At 42.4% G+C, this 19,112-nt stretch overlaps 1 protein-coding gene across 3 annotated transcripts in view; it reads left to right on the top strand.

Annotated features, from left to right (window-relative positions):
* Positions 1-19,112, top strand: part of RABEP1 (rabaptin, RAB GTPase binding effector protein 1) — a 103,696-nt gene that overhangs the window by 67,341 nt on the left and 17,243 nt on the right. For all 3 annotated transcript variants that reach the window (XM_034941375.3, XM_063598922.1, XM_034941376.3), the window contains 6 exons: positions 1,044-1,222; positions 4,950-5,081; positions 11,809-12,276; positions 13,514-13,618; positions 15,723-15,839; positions 18,858-18,956. In XM_034941375.3, the coding sequence (XP_034797266.1) occupies positions 1,044-1,222; positions 4,950-5,081; positions 11,809-12,276; positions 13,514-13,618; positions 15,723-15,839; positions 18,858-18,956 (1,100 nt within the window). The remainder of the gene's footprint in view (positions 1-1,043; positions 1,223-4,949; positions 5,082-11,808; positions 12,277-13,513; positions 13,619-15,722; positions 15,840-18,857; positions 18,957-19,112) is intronic.

Here is a 19,112-nt window from a genome sequence, read left to right on the forward strand (position 1 = left end):
TTCTTTTGTCAAATAAATTTGGGAAAGGCTATATTATATATCACCTTCCAAGAAAACGTAGACATAATTAAGACCCCGAGTTCAAAGTCCTGCAGTAAAGAAATCTTTAAAAATTTATTTAAGGCCGGGCGCGGTGGCTCACGCCTGTAATCCCAGCACTTTGGGAGGCCGAGGCGGGCGGATCACGAGGTCAGGAGATCGAGACCATCCTGGCTAACACGGTGAAACCCCGTCTCTACTAAAAATACAAAAAATTAGCCGGGCGTGGTAGCGGGCGCCTGTAGTCCCAGCTACTCGGGAGGCTGAGGCAGGAGAATGGCGTGAACCCGGGAGGCGGAGCTTGCAGTGAGCCGAGATCGCGCCACTACACTCCAGCCTGGGCGACAGAGCGAGACTCCGTCTCAAAAAAAAAAAAAAAAAAAAAAAAAAAAATTTATTTAATTATGGAGGAGCCTTTGCAAAATAACAACAATAATAAATTTCTCCCTTTAACTTGAAGTTTCTAAGACTTACTAAGAACAGAAATCTTTCTTTGCTGTATTCCTAGGAGTGCACTTTGGGAGACTCTGCTTTAAAGAGATGGTGTGGGGATAGGTTGCCCCTTGGTCCAGCCAAGGACAGAATCCTAGAGATGTGGACCATTGGTCAGACCTGGGCTAGGAGCCCTGTGCTAAAGAACTTGCCTACCATCGGCCGGGCGCGGCGGCTCACGCCTGTAATCCCAGCACTTTGGGAGGCCAAGACGGGCGGATCATGAGGTCAGGAGATCGAGACCATCCTGGCTAACATGGTGAAACCCCGTCTCTACTAAAAATACAAAAAATTAGCTGGGCGTGGTGGCGGGCGTCTGTAGTCCCAGCTGCTCCGGAGGCTGAGGCAGGAGAATGGCGTGAACCCGGGAGGCAGAGCTTGCAGTGAGCCAAGATCGCACCACTGCACTCCAGCCTGGGCGACAGAGCGAGACTCCATCTCAAAAAAAAAAAGAAATTGCCTACCATTAAAATTCAGTGTTTTTGATTTGTGGTGGGGGGGTTCCTAAACAGTTTGCCATCTCTTGGAGCAAGAGCGACAACAACACAACCAGTTAAAACATACGTGGCAGAAGGCCAATGACCAGTTTCTGGAATCTCAGCGTTTACTGATGAGAGACATGCAGCGAATGGAGATTGTGCTAACTTCAGAACAGCTCCGACAAGTTGAAGAACTGAAGAAGAAAGATCAGGTGAATAGAAGTTTTTAGGACTGATTTGCTTTGTCAGTAATGTCCCCCACCACATGTGATTGCATTACCTTATGTGTATTAGAGACTGACTTAAGCTGCAACAAGGTGATAAGGTGATATGTGCCACTTTTAAAAACATAACAGCTACATTTGAGGGGTTTTGTTTTTCATCTTTAGAAATGGCCTCCTCTGGGGGGTGGGGAAACTGATTTGGAAATGATCTTCAGTGACTGCAGGATGCAGCAGTGCATATTTCGGAGAAAATCTTTCTCTCCTGTGCTGACCAGTTCTCCCAGGCCAAGTCTTGAGGTCAAGCTTGTCCAACCTGCAGCTCTTGGCTTTGAATGCGGTCCAACACAAATTTGTAAACTTTCTTAAAACATTATGAGATTTTTTTGCAATCTTTTTTTGTTTGTTTTAGCTCATCAGCTATCGTTAGCGTCAGTGTATTTTGTGTGTAGCCAAGACAGTTCTTCTTCAGTGTGGCCCAGGGAAGCCAAAAGATTGGACACCTGCTCTAAGAGCTCTACCAGGTGACATGATATGAATGGAGAGGCTGAGTAATAGGAGGTGGCAGGTGTTCAGAGCACTGCATATTCAGGTTCCTGTTTTCTCCTTATCTTTTAGTTATTGAAATTGCATGAATAATATATATATATTTATACACATTATCATAAATTTTTTGTTTTAAATACAGTGAAAAAATAAATATAAAGTGATCAAGTGAAAAATCTTCCTTAACATCTCCCACACCTCCCCTTGTCAGAAGATTGTTTTACCATTTGGTAGAGAGCCTTCTAAACCAGTTCTGTGTGTTTATGATATACATTTAGGGTGTAGTTTTCCTCTTACACAACTATAGTTATACTATAAGTATGTATTCTAGGCAGGGCATGGTAGCTTATGTCTGTAATCCCAACACTTTGGGAGGCTGAGGCAGGAGGATCGCTTGAGCCCAAAAGGCCAAGACCAGCCTGGGCCATATAGTGAGACTCTGTTTCTACAATAATAATAAGAAGAATAATTAGCTGGGCATGGTGGCACGTGCCTGTAGTTCCAGCTACTTGGGAGGCTGAGGTGGGAGGATCACTTGATCCGGGAGGCGGAGGCTGCAGTGAGCTGTGATCACACCACTGCTCTTCAGCTGTGGGCGACAAAGCAAGATCCTATCTCAAAAGAAAGTATATATATTTCCCATAAGCATTATCCTGGATGTATTTTCATATCGACGTTGTATTTTGTTCTTGACTGTAGATGGATGCACCATATTGATTTACCCTTTCTCCTTGTAGCGTGTATCTAGGTGGTCCCCCTTTTCTTGTCATCTCAAATAATCTTGCAGCTAAATCCTTGACCGTATTGTGTATATGTGCAGATACTTCCCTAGGATAGCTATGTAAAAGTGTTCACTGCCTTTCTAAGTATCTTGTCAAACGTTTCAAATTGCTTTATGTGACTTAGGTTAGATTTTGTTTTGCAAAGTTTCTTCTTTTTTAAATTTCCTTTTTGTCTCTTAATTTGGACTCATTCGTCTTGTGTGTAGTCAAAGCCAACATAAGGATTTTTTTTTTTTTTCTTTTTTTTGAGACAGGATTTCACTCCAGTCACCCAGGCTGGAGCACAGTGGCACAATCTTGGCTCACTGCAACCTCCGCCTCCCAGGCTCAAGTGATTCTTCTGTCTCAGCCGCCCAAGTAGCTGGGACTACAGGCGTGTGCCACCATGCCTGGCTAACTTTTGTATTTTTAGTAGAGACAGGGTTTCACTACGTTGCCCAGGCTGGTCTCAAACTCCTGACCTCAAGTTATCTGCCCGTCTCGGCCTCCCAAAGTGCTGGGATTACAGGCATGAGCCACCATGCCCTGCTCTAAAGTACAGATCTTATCCTGCCTTCCCTGCTGCCCATTAAAAGAGTCTAAACTTGGCCGGGCGCGGATGGTCACACCTGTAATCCCAGCACTTTGGGAGGCCGAGGTGGGTGGATCACCTCAGGTCAGGAGTTTGAGACCAGCCTGGTCAACTTGGCGAAACCCCATCTCTACTAAAAATACAAAAATTAGCCAGGTGTGGTGGCATGTGCCTGTAGTACCAGCTACTTGGGAAGCTGAGGCAGGAGAATCACTTGAACCCAGGAGGCGGAGGTTGCAGTGAGCCGAGATCACATCACTGCACTCCAGCCTGGGTGACAAAGTGAGACTCCCTCTCAAAAAACAAAAACAAAGAGTCTAAACTTTACTAAGATGATCATTTAAAACTTTTCAACATTTATTGAGCTCTTACTATGTGCTAGCATTGTGCTAAGGCTTTATGTATAAATCTTTATCTCAAGTGGTTATCAAAAACTCTCCATAAGCAGTAGGGACTACAATTATATGGTTCCTGTGTTCTAGAATAGTAAACAGGCTGAGAGGTCATGTATGGCCCATCTGAGGCTTGAACAATCTCTGATTCCAGAGTCTAAGTGCTTACTCACTACCTCTTTCTCCATGTCCTTTACTTCTCATGTGCCTGCCCATTTTTCATCCATATAACATTACACAGAATTCCTCCACAGGCCTGCTTTTCCATGTTTCTGTCTTTTGTATGTGCCTCCTTTCTCCCTGGAACCCTTAATTGTCTCTTCTCATGCAACTGGCAAACTTACCTTACTGATCTTTCAAGATTCAGCTGAAGTGTTACCTCCTTTGGGCCTCCTTTGCTGGTTCCTTCAGATGAAATCAGTCATTGTTTTTCTCCTTCTTTAGAACCTTGTACATACTTGTATTGTAATTGTTTGTCTCTCCTCCCTAGGCTGTTTTACGTGACATTGAAGGTATAAGGTATCTTACTCATCTTTGTTGAGTGAATTATTCTATCAACTTTAATCATTCCTTTTGTATTCATATACATTTGTTAATGTTTCTAATGGATGTGTAACATTATAAAAACTTTTTTGGGTGGGGTGTGGTGTCTCATGCCTGTAGTCCCAACGCTTTGGGAGGCCAAGGTGGGAGGATCGCTTGAGCCTGGGAGTTTGAGACCAGCCAGGACAACAGCGTGAGACCCCATCTATGCAAAAAAACCAAAAAATTAGCCAGGCATGGTGGTGCATGCCTGTGATCCCGGCTACACGAGAGGCTGATGCAGGAGGATTGCTTGAGCCCAGGAGTTCAAGACCAGCCTGGGCAACAATGTGAAACCCCGTCTCTACAAAAAATAAAAAAATTAGGCGGGCGTGGTGGCACATGCCTATGATCCCAGCTATATGAGAGGATGAGGTGGGAGAATTGCTTGAACCCAGGAGGTTGAGGCTGCAGTGAACCATATTTGCACCACTGCATTCCAGCCTGAGTGTCAGAGCAAGACCTTGTCTCAAAAACAAACTTTTTCATATTTATTTTCTACAGTAATCACAAGGAATGTTCTGTGTAAATTTTTTTTTTCAAGGATCATTTGAAGAGGCGGTTTTGCTTTCTTTTATTTTGCCTTACTTTATACAGTATACTTTTCTTGGAAGCTGCTTCCTGATTTCTTCTTTATACCAGTGTTCTTAGTTTGTGCTTATAGTATTAAAATATTTTGTAATGGCCAGAGGCCCTTAGATGGGATTACAAAACAAAGAAGCGTAAGTATCCGGTTTTCTCTTATCATAACGCTCTGTTCTTTATTTGTTCTGAATGGTTAAAGAACTGTGTCACTTATTAAGTAGGTTACTTGGGTGATATATATGTTTTTTTCTTCCTTTTAGGAGGATGATGAACAACAAAGACTCAATAAGAGAAAGGATCACAAAAAAGCAGATGTTGAGGAAGAAATAAAAATACCAGTAGTGTGTGCTTTAACTCAAGAAGAATCTTCAGCCCAGTTATCAAATGAAGAGGTATAGTGAGTCTATAATTAAAGTCATTATATACAGAATGTCAACAATTTTAGCTTACTCATACATCAGTTAATTACATTGTTCATATGAGAAGTGAGAAGTGCATAGCTACGAGGTGAAAGTTAGATAAAAATGACAGTATTTATTTTCAGTTGTTTTTATGGCATTATAGGTAGCACTATTTAAAACATGTTGCAGCTTCATTCGCTGTCTGAAATAGATGTTCTTTTTTCCAGTATTTCCAAAATTTAATACATTAGAATAAACCTTTAAATAATGTCTGCAAAATCTTTTTTGATGTGAATAGTACATGTTGCTAATACTTGTCTTTTTTGTTTAAAAAGAGATTATCTAAAGCGCTGAAATGCTTAACTCCCTGTAGCATGTATATGAGTGTTAACCAGTATTAGGTTTTCATCCCTGACGGCCATGGGTGAGGTTTGGCAGATAACACCACAGGGTAAAATGTTTCAGGTACTAGGAATGGGTAGAGTAGAGAGACCTGGAAGTGTTAGGTGTTCTGTGGCCTTGTCACCTCTCACCTACAGTGTGGCAAGGGCCTCCTCACTGGGTTTCCTGCCTCAACCTGTCCCATTCCACTGCGTCCTCAGCATTACTGTCAAATTCATTTTCTTAAGTGCAGCTGCAGTCAGGCCACTCCCCTACTCAAAAACTACCATTGACTCCCATTACCTATATAATTAAGCACACATTCCTCACTCTGACAATTAAGGCCCTTCATCATCTGGATTACATTTTAGCCATGTTGGTCATCATCTTGGGCTGTACTCCCACTTGGTCTGTTGGTTCCTTCATTTGGAGTACTTTCCTCCCATTGCCTTTCTGAGTATTGAAATCCTTCTACTCATCTTTCAAAGCTCATCTTGTTATCAGTGAAGGAACTGCTTCTCTTACTGCCTTTAGAATAAAAACTAAGATCCCCCAAGATCCCTAGCATGGCATACAAGGGCATTCACAGTTGAATGGCCCTTCCAGCCTCACTTACTGCTCTCCACCTCTCTGTAGCCAGACCTGTGCACTTACTGTTCATGCTCATGTGGCCTGTCCCTGCGGCTTAGAATCACACTCACTTCCCTGCAGCACCTCCTTTCCTGGCCTGGTGAATGAATTGCACTTAAATTGGATACAGGTCTTGTCTTTACTTCCAGGGGTATCATGTTTCTATTTACTTTGCAGATTTACTTTGAGCCATACATAATCTACATCCTGGTGGTTATATATATGCCCATGCTTACAGATTGTTTGATGTTTAAGAAAAACTTAAAAAAAATTTTAGTAGACACTAAAAAGTGCTGTATATTGAAGTTGTTTTGTTCATTCTTTGTTCTGGGACATAGACTGGGAACCACTTGGTCTAATTCTGCTGTGCATTTTAAAAATATTTAGACTCCCAAGAGAATGTCTCAAGTTTTGGGTACAGCCAACGATTACATAGTGTTTTCATCATGCAGTAATCTATCCAGGAATGTTTGAAAAGTGGGAAAACAGGAAAGGGACATTTGTTGTGATTTACAGAGAAGTATTTTTATTTTTGATTCTCTCTTAACAGATCCGTAGACTTTCAGAGCTGGTGTTTTGCAGTTTGAATGTTGAATATAATTGTTTTGTATTGAGAATAATGACACAACTCTTGGTTTAGAGTTAATCTGAAGCCTAGCTAACATGGTGTGAAACCCTATCTCTACTAAAAATACACAAATTAGCTGGGCGAGGTGGTGGATCCCTGTAATCCCAGCTACTCAGGTGACTGAGGCATGAGAATTGTTTGAACCCGGGAGGTGGAGGTTGCAATGAGCTGAGATTTTGCTACTGCACTCCAGCCTGGATGACAGTGAGATCCTGTCTCACACACAAAAAAGTTAATCTGAGATGCTTTGGAGAGTTGGATTTATGGCTAAAGATATTTGAAATTTGTAGACCTCACATTTTCTTTAACCTGATGCTTATAATATGCTTTTCTGTCTACAAAATGTTCATTATGGAAAATTTGGGAAGTATAGAAAACACCATTCAAAATAAAAATAACTGATAGATCATCCTACCCAGAGGTAACAACTAATATTTTGGTATGTATCTCTTTCTTCCTTTCCTTATTTTCTTTTCCAGAGATAATATATATGTTAACATATGTTAACATATTTCTTTTTTTTTTTTAATTTGAGACAGGGTCTCACTCTCACCCAGGCTGGAGTGCAGTGGTGCAATCTTGGCTCACTGCAGCCTTGACCTCCCGGGCTCAAGCGGTCCTTCTGCCTCATCCTCCTGAGTAGCTGAGACTACAGGCGTCCGCCATCATGCCCAGCTAATTTTTTGTAGAGACGGTGTTTCAACATGTTGCCCCGGCTGGAACACATGTGTTTCTATTTGCACTTTTTTTTAAAATTTGAGACAGGGTCTCACTTTCACCCAGGCTGGAGTGCAGTGGCGTGATCTCAGCTCATTGCAACCTCTGCCTCCCAGGTTCAAGCGATTCTCCTGCCTCAGCCTCCTGAGTAGCTGGGATTACAGGCATGAGCCACCACGCCAGGCTAATTTTTGTATTTTTAGTAGAGATGGGGTTTCACCATGTTGGCCAGGCTGGTCTTGAACTCCTGATCTCGTGATCCACCCACCTCAGCCTCCCAAAGTGCTGGGATTGCAGGCTTGAGCCACCATGCCTGGCTCTATTTGCACTTTTAAAACATAATCTAGATTATAACTACATAGTGTTTTGTGTAAATTTTTTCCCCAACTTAAATCTACTCTAAAGTTTTGGCACATCATTAAATGTTTTTCCCTGAAATGATATTTAGTGGCTGACAGAATTTCAGCGTGTCAATGTACCATAATTCTTTTAACCAATTCCCTACTAATTGATTTGTGACTTTTTTTGTTTTTTTGAGACAGTCTTGCTGTCTCACCCTTGCTGGAGTGCTATGGCGTGATCTTGGCTCACTGCAGCCTCCACCTCTTGGGTTCAAGCGATTCTCGTGCCTCAGCCTCCCGAGTAGCTGGGACTACAGGTGCACACCACCACGCCCAGCTATTTTTGTATTTTTAGTACAGACAAGTCTTCACTATGTTGGCTAGGCTGGTCTCGAACTCCTGGCCTCAAGTGATTTGCCCACCTCGGCCTCCCAAAGTGCTGGGATTACAGGTGTGAGCCACCGTTTCCAGCTTCTGCCTGGTTTTTAATTCATAATGGTGACTGAGTGATGACATAGGGAGTTCAATGCCCCTGAAAAAAGTTTTGTGTTACTCACAGTTCTCTTGGAAGCAGAGGTACAGCACACCTTGCATGGCCACAGCAGGGAAGCACCAGAGGTGGTCAGGAGGCAGGAGCAGGAGCGAGAGAAAAGCATGGGCCATAGCTATTATTGTGGTTTCTTTGGGAAAAGCAAAGTGGAGCAGAGCAGAGGGTTTAGGACTGGCTAGTAATTAATTCCAGCAGCCTTTGGGGTATAGGGTCTGTTCTTAGCTGTTTGGAACTGGCCCTGGGTTCATTTAGGGCAGGGGAAATACTGGCTCGGTGTGTGACTTAGGTAAGGGAGGTGGTTGGGATATGGGTTTGGGATTGAATGGTTTGTGTGTGAAAGGCATGTTTACAGTTAGGTGAGTTGTTTATTATCTCTAGAAATTAGCTAGTCCTGGGAAGCAGTTTCTTCACAGCCAGCAAGGCCTCTAGTAAATCAAAACATTATGAAATACAGAAAATGAAAAGCGTGATTAACACACTGATAGTCAAGTTGGTTCCATTTTTTACTACTATACAATTTTTCGTTATTATAAGTAATGTCATAATGTTATATATAATTTTTCCTTGTACAAAAATCATTATGGATGCATCTGATTTTATTTTATTTTATTTTTTAGTGTGAGTTCTTAGGAAAAGAACTGCCTGGCCGGGCATGGTGGCTCACAAGTGTAATCGCAGCACTTTTGGAGGCTGAAACAGGCGGATCATTCGAGGCCAGGAGTTTGAGACCAGCCTGGCCAACATGGCGGAACTCATCCCTACTAAAAATACAAAAATTAGTCGTGCATGGTGTCTGGCGCCTGTCGTCCCAGCTACTCACTGTGGCTGAGGCATGAGACTCCCTTGAGCCCAGGAGACGGAGGCTGCAGTGGGCCGAGAATGCGCCACTGCACTCCAGCCTGAGTGACAGAGCGAGACTGTCTCCAGGAAAAAAAAAAAAAAGAGAACTGCTGAATTCAAGGATGTAAACATTTTTAAGATATTATTGCCAATGTAGTAGTCTGATGTGGGGTTTTTTGTATTTTTTGAGACAGGGTCTCGTTCTTGCCACCCAGGCTGGCTAGAGTACAGTGGCACCATCACAGCTCACTACAGCCCCGATCTCCTGGGCTCAAGCAATCCTCCTGCCTCAGCCTCCTGAGTAGCTGAGACTACAGGCGTGTGGTACCATGCCTGGCTAATTTTTAAATTTTTTTGTAGAAACGAGGTCTCCCTATGTTGCCCAGGCTGGTCTTGTACTCCTGGGCTCAACCTATCCTCCCACCTCAGCCTCCCAAAGTGTTGGATTTACAGGCGTGAGCTACTGCACCAGGCCTGTAGTCTGATGTTTTCTTTTTTTTTTTTTTTTTGAGACGGAGTCTCACTCTGTTGCCCAGGCGGGAGTGCAGTGGTGCGATCTTGGCTCACTGCAAGCTCCGCCTCCCGGGTTCACGCCATTCTCCTTCCTCAGCCTCCCAAGTAGCTGGGACTACAGGCACCTGCCATCACGCCCGGCTAATTTTTTGTAATTTTTAATAGAGACGGGGTTTCACCGTGTTAGCCAGAATGGTCTTGATCTCCTGACCTTGTGATCTGCCCGCCTCGGCCTCCCAAAGTGCTGGGATTACGGGTGTGAGCCACTGCGCCCAGCCAGTCTGATGTTTTTCAAATGGCCCTCACAACTGTTCTATCCCTAGCCCCTTCCCTCTTCAGTATCACAGCAGCACTGTATGTGATACATAGCAGTGGGTGTTAGGGTTATTTGTAAACTAACAGAATGGCTTATCCCAGTTTTTATTAGGATACTTACTTGGGATCTTTGCCATAGTAAGCTTAATATATACGAGATTTGTGTTCTTAGCCATTGCAGTTTCAGATGAGTAACAATCTTTAAAAGGAAAGAAATGGAGGCATTAACTCAAAATTTGTCACCTTTTTATTACACCAAGAATATTTTTAAAACATTTAAAAAAATAGGTTACATGAGCTTGCCAGTAACAACAACTGTATTCCACAGTCTCCTCTGGTTCATTTAAAACAGGGCATTTAACAACAAAACGTAGAAAGGATATTATCTTAAAACATTGTCATTTAAATGGAATAAATTTAGTTGGAAGGAAAACTTGTTACATTTTTCTTTAAATCATTCTTCTTATTTCCCACTAACTATGCAACTGCTTCATGTAATGGCACTGGTTTGCTTTTTGCCTTCGGGAATGTGCTGTACCACGTTGTTTAAAAATTGAGATAAAATTGATGTAACATAAAATTTAAAGTGTACAATTCAGTGACATTGCATATATACACAAATGTTTTTAGTTTGAAAACATTTTTATCACTCCCAAAGGAGACCTCATACCCGTTAGAGTCACTCGCCATTTTCCCTTTGCCCTAGCCTCTAGTAACCACTAACCTGCTTTATGGCTCTATGGATTTACTTGTTCTGGACATTTTAAATAGATGGAATTACATAATATGTGACTTTTTGCATCTGCTTTCGCATAGTATACAACATTGAACATGTTGATTACACCTTGCTGGAAAATACCACATTCTTGGGCCGGGTGCGGTGGCTCACGCCTGTAATCGCAGCACTTTGGGAGGCTGAGGTGGGGGGATCACGAGGTCAGGAGAGCGAGACCATCCTGGCCAACATGGTGAAACCCCATCTCTACTAAAAATACAAAACATTAGCCGGGCGAGGTGGCGGGCACCTGTAGTCCCAGCTACTTGGGAGGCTGAGGCAGGAGAATGGCGTGAACCCGGGAGGCGGAGCTTGCAGTGAGCGGAGATTGCGCCACTGCACTCCAGCCTGGGCGACAGAGCAAGACTCTGTCTCAGAAAAAAAGAAAATACTACATTCTTGTCATTTCCTTTCTACTACTCTGGCTTCTCCTTTGCTCATCCCCAAAATGTTAGTCTTTCTCAGGGTTCTGCCCTTGGCCCTCTTTTCCTACACACTCATCCTACGTGTTCTGATTTGCTACTGTGACTTTAATTATCATTATACGATAGTTACTCTCAAGTCTCTATCGAAAGACTTCTGTGTCCCTCTGTCAAGGGAATATCTCTGCTTGGATTCATGATAGGCATCTCGCGCTTGACACACGCCACACTGAATTGCAGGTGACGTTCCTCAACTCTTCGTATTTGGGAGCTCTTTGAGCTACCAGAGCATTCAGCACATAGCTCCAGCCCATCCTTTTATCACAGTATTATAACAGTCTGCTTACTTATCTTTTTTTTTTTTTTTGGAGCCGTATGTATCTCGAGGTCAGGGATTATATCTTGCTCACAGTTGTATCCTGAGGGCCTGGTTTTGTGTCCAGCATGTAGAAATGACACTTAGTAAGTGTTTGTTCAGTGAGTCTGTGAAGGTAGCACATTAATGATTATCATGTGTAATGAGTGGCGGAATACATTTATTATAGTTTTTGTCTTTAAAAATGCAGAGAATTGTCTAACTTGGCCATATATATTTTCACATTTCAGGAGCATTTAGACAGCACCCATGGTTCAGTTCATTCCTTAGATGCAGACTTATTGTTGCCATCTGGAGATCCTTTCAGTAAATCGGACAATGACATGTTTAAAGATGGACTCAGGAGAGCACAGTCTACAGACAGCTTGGGAACCTCGGGCTCATTGCAATCCAAAGCTTTAGGCTATAACTACAAAGCAAAATCTGCTGGAAACCTGGATGAGTCAGATTTTGGACCACTGGTAGGAGCAGATTCAGTGTCTGAGAACTTTGATACTGCATCCCTTGGGTCACTCCAGATGCCAAGTGGGTTTATGTTAACCAAAGATCAGGAAAGAGCAATCAAGGCGATGACACCAGAACAAGAAGAGACAGCGTCCCTCCTCTCCAGCGTTACCCAGGGCATGGAGAGTGCCTATGTGTCCCCTAGTGGTTATCGTTTAGTTAGTGAAACAGAATGGAATCTCTTGCAGAAAGAGGTGAGTTACCTTTCTCACGTTTTTCCTCTTGCTCACGCTGAGGCACACTGGGAAGCTCTGGGATTTAGCATTCCTTCAACAGACGGTTCCTGGAGTCAGTGCAGGCACATGTTGCCAGCAAGTGGATATTAACGTGTGTCACCTGACCCTTGTCATAGTCTGCTTTGGCTATTCCAGGTAATTGTGACAGAGAAAGGAGCTAGCTAGTTAATCACAGTGAATGTGAACTTCCCCACCTGAACTCACAGCTCTCAGGTTGGAGCAATCTGCCTGACTAGCATTGCGGAATTTAAGTTAGAGCAACCTGAATTTGGTTTGCTTTGCAGTTTTCTATAATCTCAGTGTATTGCAGGATCCAGGCTTTCATCTTTCCTTTAGATCAAAAGCGCAATTGCCGGTCTGCTGTTGATGTTGAGAGTGGGTTTAAAGAGGGGTTGGGAATATGGGAGAGAAAAGAAACCAATCTTTAATGAAGTTGATTTTCCTCCTTAGAGAATTTGTAAATTCACAGATAAGATTAGGAGATAAACACTTGGATATTTGCCTAATGCTTTATAGATTACAAAGACCTTTCACATACCTGATCTCTTTAAGCTTTATCATTATAATGAGGCAAGTGGGGCATGGTTATCCCCCATTTACAGGTGAGAAAACTGGCTGGGAAAGATAAAGTGAGTTGCTCAAGTGTTCCCTTTGACTTAGTCACAAAACCTGACTCCTGGTGCTTTCCTTGACTGAGGGCTGCTTTCCCTTTAAGGAAGCCACTCAGTAAGTGGAACAGCTTACTGAGGCCTGAAAGAAACTATTCTCATTGGTCTTATGTAACACATACGTGAGAAGGTGCTATTTACTAGTTTGGTACCTATTTTATAATTGGAGCTGGTGAAACGGTGACTTGGCACTGTTTTTATTTGTCTTTCCTTCCCTTTGGTTATTTAGTATTATACCATGAGTGCCATGGGATAGTACCTTTTGCTTGCTTTGCATTTTCCTCACGTGATGTTTTGTGCCTCTTGGCGATAAATTGTGTCCCATGTGTCCTATCATACTTGTACTGGAGAGTTTGATTTTTTAGAATCTGACCCTATATTGTAACTTTTTGCCATAAGGCCCTGAAGAAAGTGTTTACTTCATGTTCTACTGACTACCATTGGTAAGACTATGCACGTGTACCTCAAGTGTGTGATGTAGAATTATTTTGTTTTGCCTGATAAGAGGTAATTTTGGTGCCCTTCAGGTACATAATGCTGGAAATAAACTTGGTAGACGTTGTGATATGTGTTCCAATTACGAAAAACAGTTACAAGGAATTCAGATTCAGGAGGCTGAAACGAGAGACCAGGTGAGTTTCTTCTGGATGCGCCAAATTGGATATCGTCGTTTTCATTGGAGGTGCAGAATTGATTGCCCCCCTCTCCGGCCCCAGCCCCATTTACATTATGAAGCATATCCATCTTATTAAGTTATGAAATAACCTGGTACATGCAATGGCAGTTACATTTCCAGTGGGAGCTCACTAGGACTCTGCTTTTGTTTTTTTTTTGTTTTTGTTTTTGTTTGTTTGTTTTTTTGAGAGGGGGTCTCGCTCTATTGCCAGGCTGGAGTGCAGGGGGGATCTCAGCTCACTGCAACTTCCGACCCCCTGGTTCAAGTGATTCTTCTCCCTCAGCCTGCCGAGTAGCTGGGATTACAGGGACACGCCACCACCCCCAGCTATTTTTTGTATTTTTAGTAGAGACGGGGTTTCACCATGTTGCCTAGGATGGTCTCAAACTCCTGACTTCATGATCCACCTGCCTCAGCCTCCCAAAGTGTTGGGATTACAGGTGTGAGCCACCGCGCTCAGCCAAGACTCTGTTTTTGTATATCTGCACAGGTCAGCCCAACTCTTAAAGGGACACTACCTAATCTGTTCCACCCTGCCCCTTCCGCCTAAGGCCTAAAAGTGATTTTAAGTACATGGCAAGTACTTTATGATATGGAGATCTCAGGGAGATAAAAGGTTGATTGTTGCCTCCAGTAGAATAAAGGCTTAATTGAATGTTATATTAATCAGAATTTGTGTCCTTCAGTGCATATTACTCATTTCTTGTCATAAATTTGTTGAATTAAAGTTAATACGTTCCCAGAAATTAAGCTTTGGTAGATTTGGTATGCTGAGATTGATAAATCTTCAGTACTTTTTCAAGTGCAGTGTTTAATAATGGGCACCTTGATAGCAGTTAGGAAATAATGTAGAAATTCATGAGAGTGGGCTTGTCAAAGTCTACGTAAGAAAGATACTTTTCCCTCATATTTCCAAATTGTTCTTTGGCTGTTATGAAGATTGTTCCCTTAGCCTTCAAAATAACTTCAAGCCAATTAGAATGATGGTTTAATATTTTCAAATGTCATTGCTATTGAGTTCCTTCATATACTGTGTGCTTTACGCATAGATGTTTCGAAGGTAAATTTCTAAATGTATTTGCAAAACTAATGTAGTTGGCCCCTGATAGTGTGGTGTAGGAATGGTTTTCATAAACATTTCAGTAGACTGTTTTAAAGCCTGGCTAAAAATTAGTCAGAAAAAGAAGTGGGAAAAGGGTGTTCATGGAGAGAAAAGATATACAAAGAACAGAGTTAGGAAAGAAAATGATGTATTGTAGGAAGTATGAGTAGTTATGTGGCTGGGCACAGGGGGTGACTGTTACGAAATAATGGGAATGTAAGCTACAAAGGAAAGCCATGAAGACATCACTTAGGGAGGGGTGATGATTGAAGAGATTTAAATTTTACCCTGAAGCCGGGCATGGTGGCTCACGCCTATAATCCCAGCACTTTGGGAGGCCGAGGCGGGCCGATCACCTGAGGTTAGGAGTTCATAGACCAGCCTGACTAACATGGAGAAACCCCATCTCTACTAAAAATGCAAAATTAGCCAGGTGTGGTGGTGCATGCCTGTAATCCCAGCTACTCGGGAGGCTGAGGCAGGAGAATCCCTTGAACCCCAGGAGGTGGAGGTTGCAGTGAGCCGAGATTGCAGAGCGAGAGACTCTGTCTCAAAAAAAAAAAAAAAATTTACCCTGAAGACTTTGAGAGGCATTTAGAGTTTTAAGTAGGGAAATTATATTATTTCACTTTTATAAAATTTCTGGTGTTAGTGTGGATTGTAGACTGGAGACAGAGGATACACTCTAGTTAGGGAGAACAGTGTCATGGTCTAGAGGATCTGAGGGAGAAGCAGATGTTTTCAGATGAGATGTGTGTGAAAAATGATTTGTTAACTGTAAACCACAGTACAGTTGTCTCTTGAGGTCATTTATCTAATGTCTGTCTGAATTAGAAAATCTGTGGTGTTTCCCAGAAAAAGACATAAGAGATTTTTTTTTTTAATTCTGGAGTTAGATTAAAAAAAAAAATTTATAAAAGGATTCTGGTTTTTCTAATTGACTTTTAAAATGATATAGGTGAAAAAACTACAGCTGATGCTAAGGCAAGCTAATGACCAGTTAGAGAAGACAATGAAAGATAAGCAGGAGCTGGAAGACTTCATAAAGCAAAGCAGCGAAGATTCGAGTCACCAGGTAAGGGAGGGTTTATAGACTGTGGCCCACGAGGGATGACTGGGTTATTTAAATGAAAGATTCAAAAAATATAGTCATGTTTTTTTTTGCCTTGAAGATTTGGCAGTTTTATTTTCCCTCAGGTAAAAAGATTTCTTACTGATCATTCTGTGATATCTGTTTTACAGATTTTTAAAGAATAACTTTCGAAATAATTGGTCAGTAAATGCCAGGAGGTTCTGATTCTCCTTTCCTTTATTTGTATTAGTTAGGTTTTCCTGCTGCACTGGAAACTTGCTGACAAAGATACTAATTATTTTCTTTTAAACTTTTTAAAAGTATAGCAACATGAAAGAAAAAAAAAAAACATATACAGATACACCAAACATACCAGAACCAACATCTGTGTAACCACCATTGAGATCAAGCAATAGAATATTAGCTGGTACCCCAGAAGCCCTCACTTTCCCCGCACTTACAACTCCCTCCCGACAGGCAGCCACTGTCCTAACTTGTAACACCATTAGATCAGCCTGTGCTTTAACTTTAGAAAATGAAGCCATACGGTCTGTGTTCTTTTGCATCTGTGTTCCTCCGTTCAACAGTGTACTATTCCTACTCGTGATGCACGGAGTGTTTGTTCATTTTCATTGTTGAATAGTCATATCATTATACGGATATACCGCAATTTATCTAGACTAATGTTGATGGATATTTCAGTTGTTTCCAGTTCTGGGATATTATGAATAATGTTCCTTTGAAATTTTTGTATAGGGCGTGGTGGACATGTTTCTGCAGGATATGTAACTAGGGGTGGAATGCTTGGGTACAAATGTTCAAAATGCCAAATAATTTTCCAGAGTGGTTATACCAGTTTATACCTCCACCAGCAATGTATGAGAGTTCCTGTGGTTCCAAGGTGTGGAAAAATGTCATTTTGTTATTTTAATTATAGCCATTTCGGTGGATGTATAATGGTATTTCACTGTGGCTTAGTTTGCATTTCTCTAATGACCACTGAAGTTACTTAGCATTTTTCATGTTTCTTGGCCATTGGGATTTTCTGTGTGTGAGAGATTCCTGCTCAAGTCTTATCCTCATCTTTTTTTTTTTTTTTTTTTTTTTTTTTGAGACGGAGTCTCGCTCTGTCGCCCAGTCTGGAGTGCAGTGGTGCAACTTCGGCTCTCTGCAACCTCTGTTTCCCGGGTTCAAGCAGTTTTCCTGCCTCAGCCTCCTGAGTAGCTGGGATTACAGGCACTTACCACCACACCTGGCTAATTTTTGTAGTTTTAGTAGAGACGGGGTTTCACGTTGTTGGCCAGGCTGGTCCTGAACTCCTGACCTCAGGTGATCCACTTGCCTCAGCCTCCCAAAGTGCTAGGTGTGAGCCATGCACCTGGCCCATCAGTAGCTTATGTCTTCATTAATGGTGTCTTTTAATGAACAGAAGTCCTTAATAATGTAGTCAAATTTGGCCGGGCACGGTGGCTCACACCTGTAATCCCAGCACTTTGGGAGGCCGAGGCGGGCAGATTACCTGAGGTCAGGAGTTTGAGACCAGCCTGACCAACATGGAGAAACCCTGTCTCTACTAAAAATACAAAATTAGCCGAGTGTTTCGGCGCATTCCTGTAATCCCAGCCACTTGGGAGGCTGAGGCAGGAGAATCGCTTGAACCCGGGAGGCGGAGGTTGCAGTGAGCCAAGATCATGCCATTGCACTCCCGCCTGGGCAACAAGAGTGAAACTCCGTCTGAAAGAAAAAAAAAAATCAAATTTATTAATCATTTCTTTATGGTTTGTGATTTTCCTCCTTTTTAAAAAGGAATCTTTTCCTATGGAGTTATGAAGATACCCTATATTATAGAGGTTTTATTCACATTTATATCTAAAATTTAGAAGTGACTTAGATACACACACACACACACACACACACACACAGTGTAGATAAGGGTAAAACTTTTTTGTCTCGCTGTGTCGCCCAGGCTAGAGTGCAGTGGCACGATCTCGGCTCACTGCAACGTCTGCCTCCCAGGTTCAAGCGATTCTCCTGCCTCAGCCTCCTGAGTAGCTGGGACTACTCAGGCACCTGCCACCACGCCCGGCTAATTTTTTATTTTTAGTAGAGACGGGGTTTCACCATCTTGGCCAGGCTGGTCTCGAACTCCTGACCTTGTGATCCATCCGCCTCGGCCTCCCAAAGTGCTAGGATTACAGACGTGAGTCACCGTGCCCAGCCAAGGGTAAAACTTTTTTTTAAAAAAAGTATGGATAGCCAATTTCTGTATGACTTGGTGAAAAGATCCACCTTTCCCCATTGCTCTGTGTAGATTAGTTTCAGAACTATCTTCTGTTCAGTTGGTCTGTTTGCCTTTTTTTTGTGCTAAATTCTGCACTGTGATTTATGTGAAATAAAATTTTATCTCTTTTTTTTTAAAACCCGAGATGGAGTTTTGCTCTTGTTGCCCAGGCTAGAGTGCAGGGTGCGTTCTGGGCTCACTGCAACCTCTGCCTCCTGGTTTTCAAGCAATTCTCCTGCTTCAGCCTCCCGAGTAGCTGGAATACAGGTGCCCGCCACCACACCCAGCTAATTTTTTTTTACTTTTAGTAGAGATGGGGTTTTACCATGCAGGCCAGGCTGGTCTCGAACTCCTGACCTCAGGTGATCTGCCCGCCTCAGCCTCCCAAAGTGCTGGGATTACAGGCATAAGCCACTGCACCCAGCCTGATTTTTTTTTTAAACATCTTTAAACATAGCTACAACTAGGTCACGTGAGTTACTGTCTGCCTAGAAACCCATAGAATGCTCTTTGTTAATGTATGGCTGCATGTGACTCGGGTTTTGGCACTGCCTTGTGTTATCCGAAAGGCCAAGGCTTTTGCACATAGCAGATGTGCATGCAGCTGTTGGATGATGGTCAGTGGTTCCCATGAACAAATAAAATGTCAATTCCAGACACTAAATAGTTAGAAGATGGAAGAGTTAGTTTCAGAATAACCGATTTCCTAACTATGTTTCTATACATGTGTTTTTTTAAAGATCTCTGCACTCGTCCTAAGAGCCCAGGCCTCCGAGATCTTACTTGAAGAGTTACAGCAGGGGCTTTCCCAGGCAAAGAGGGATGTTCAGGAACAGATGGTAAGTTTACATTTTAAGTAAATGACAACTATGTTACTATATATTCCTTTTTTGTTCTATCTTGATATCATCTTTGATAGGAATTTATCATCCTGTCCAAAGTAGTTACTGTTGTCTTCTCCCGGGACTGTAGAACATTAATAATGGACAAAATAT

This window comes from Pan paniscus, chromosome 19 (genome assembly GCF_029289425.2).
Source record: "Pan paniscus chromosome 19, NHGRI_mPanPan1-v2.0_pri, whole genome shotgun sequence".
NCBI lineage: Eukaryota > Metazoa > Chordata > Mammalia > Primates > Hominidae > Pan > Pan paniscus.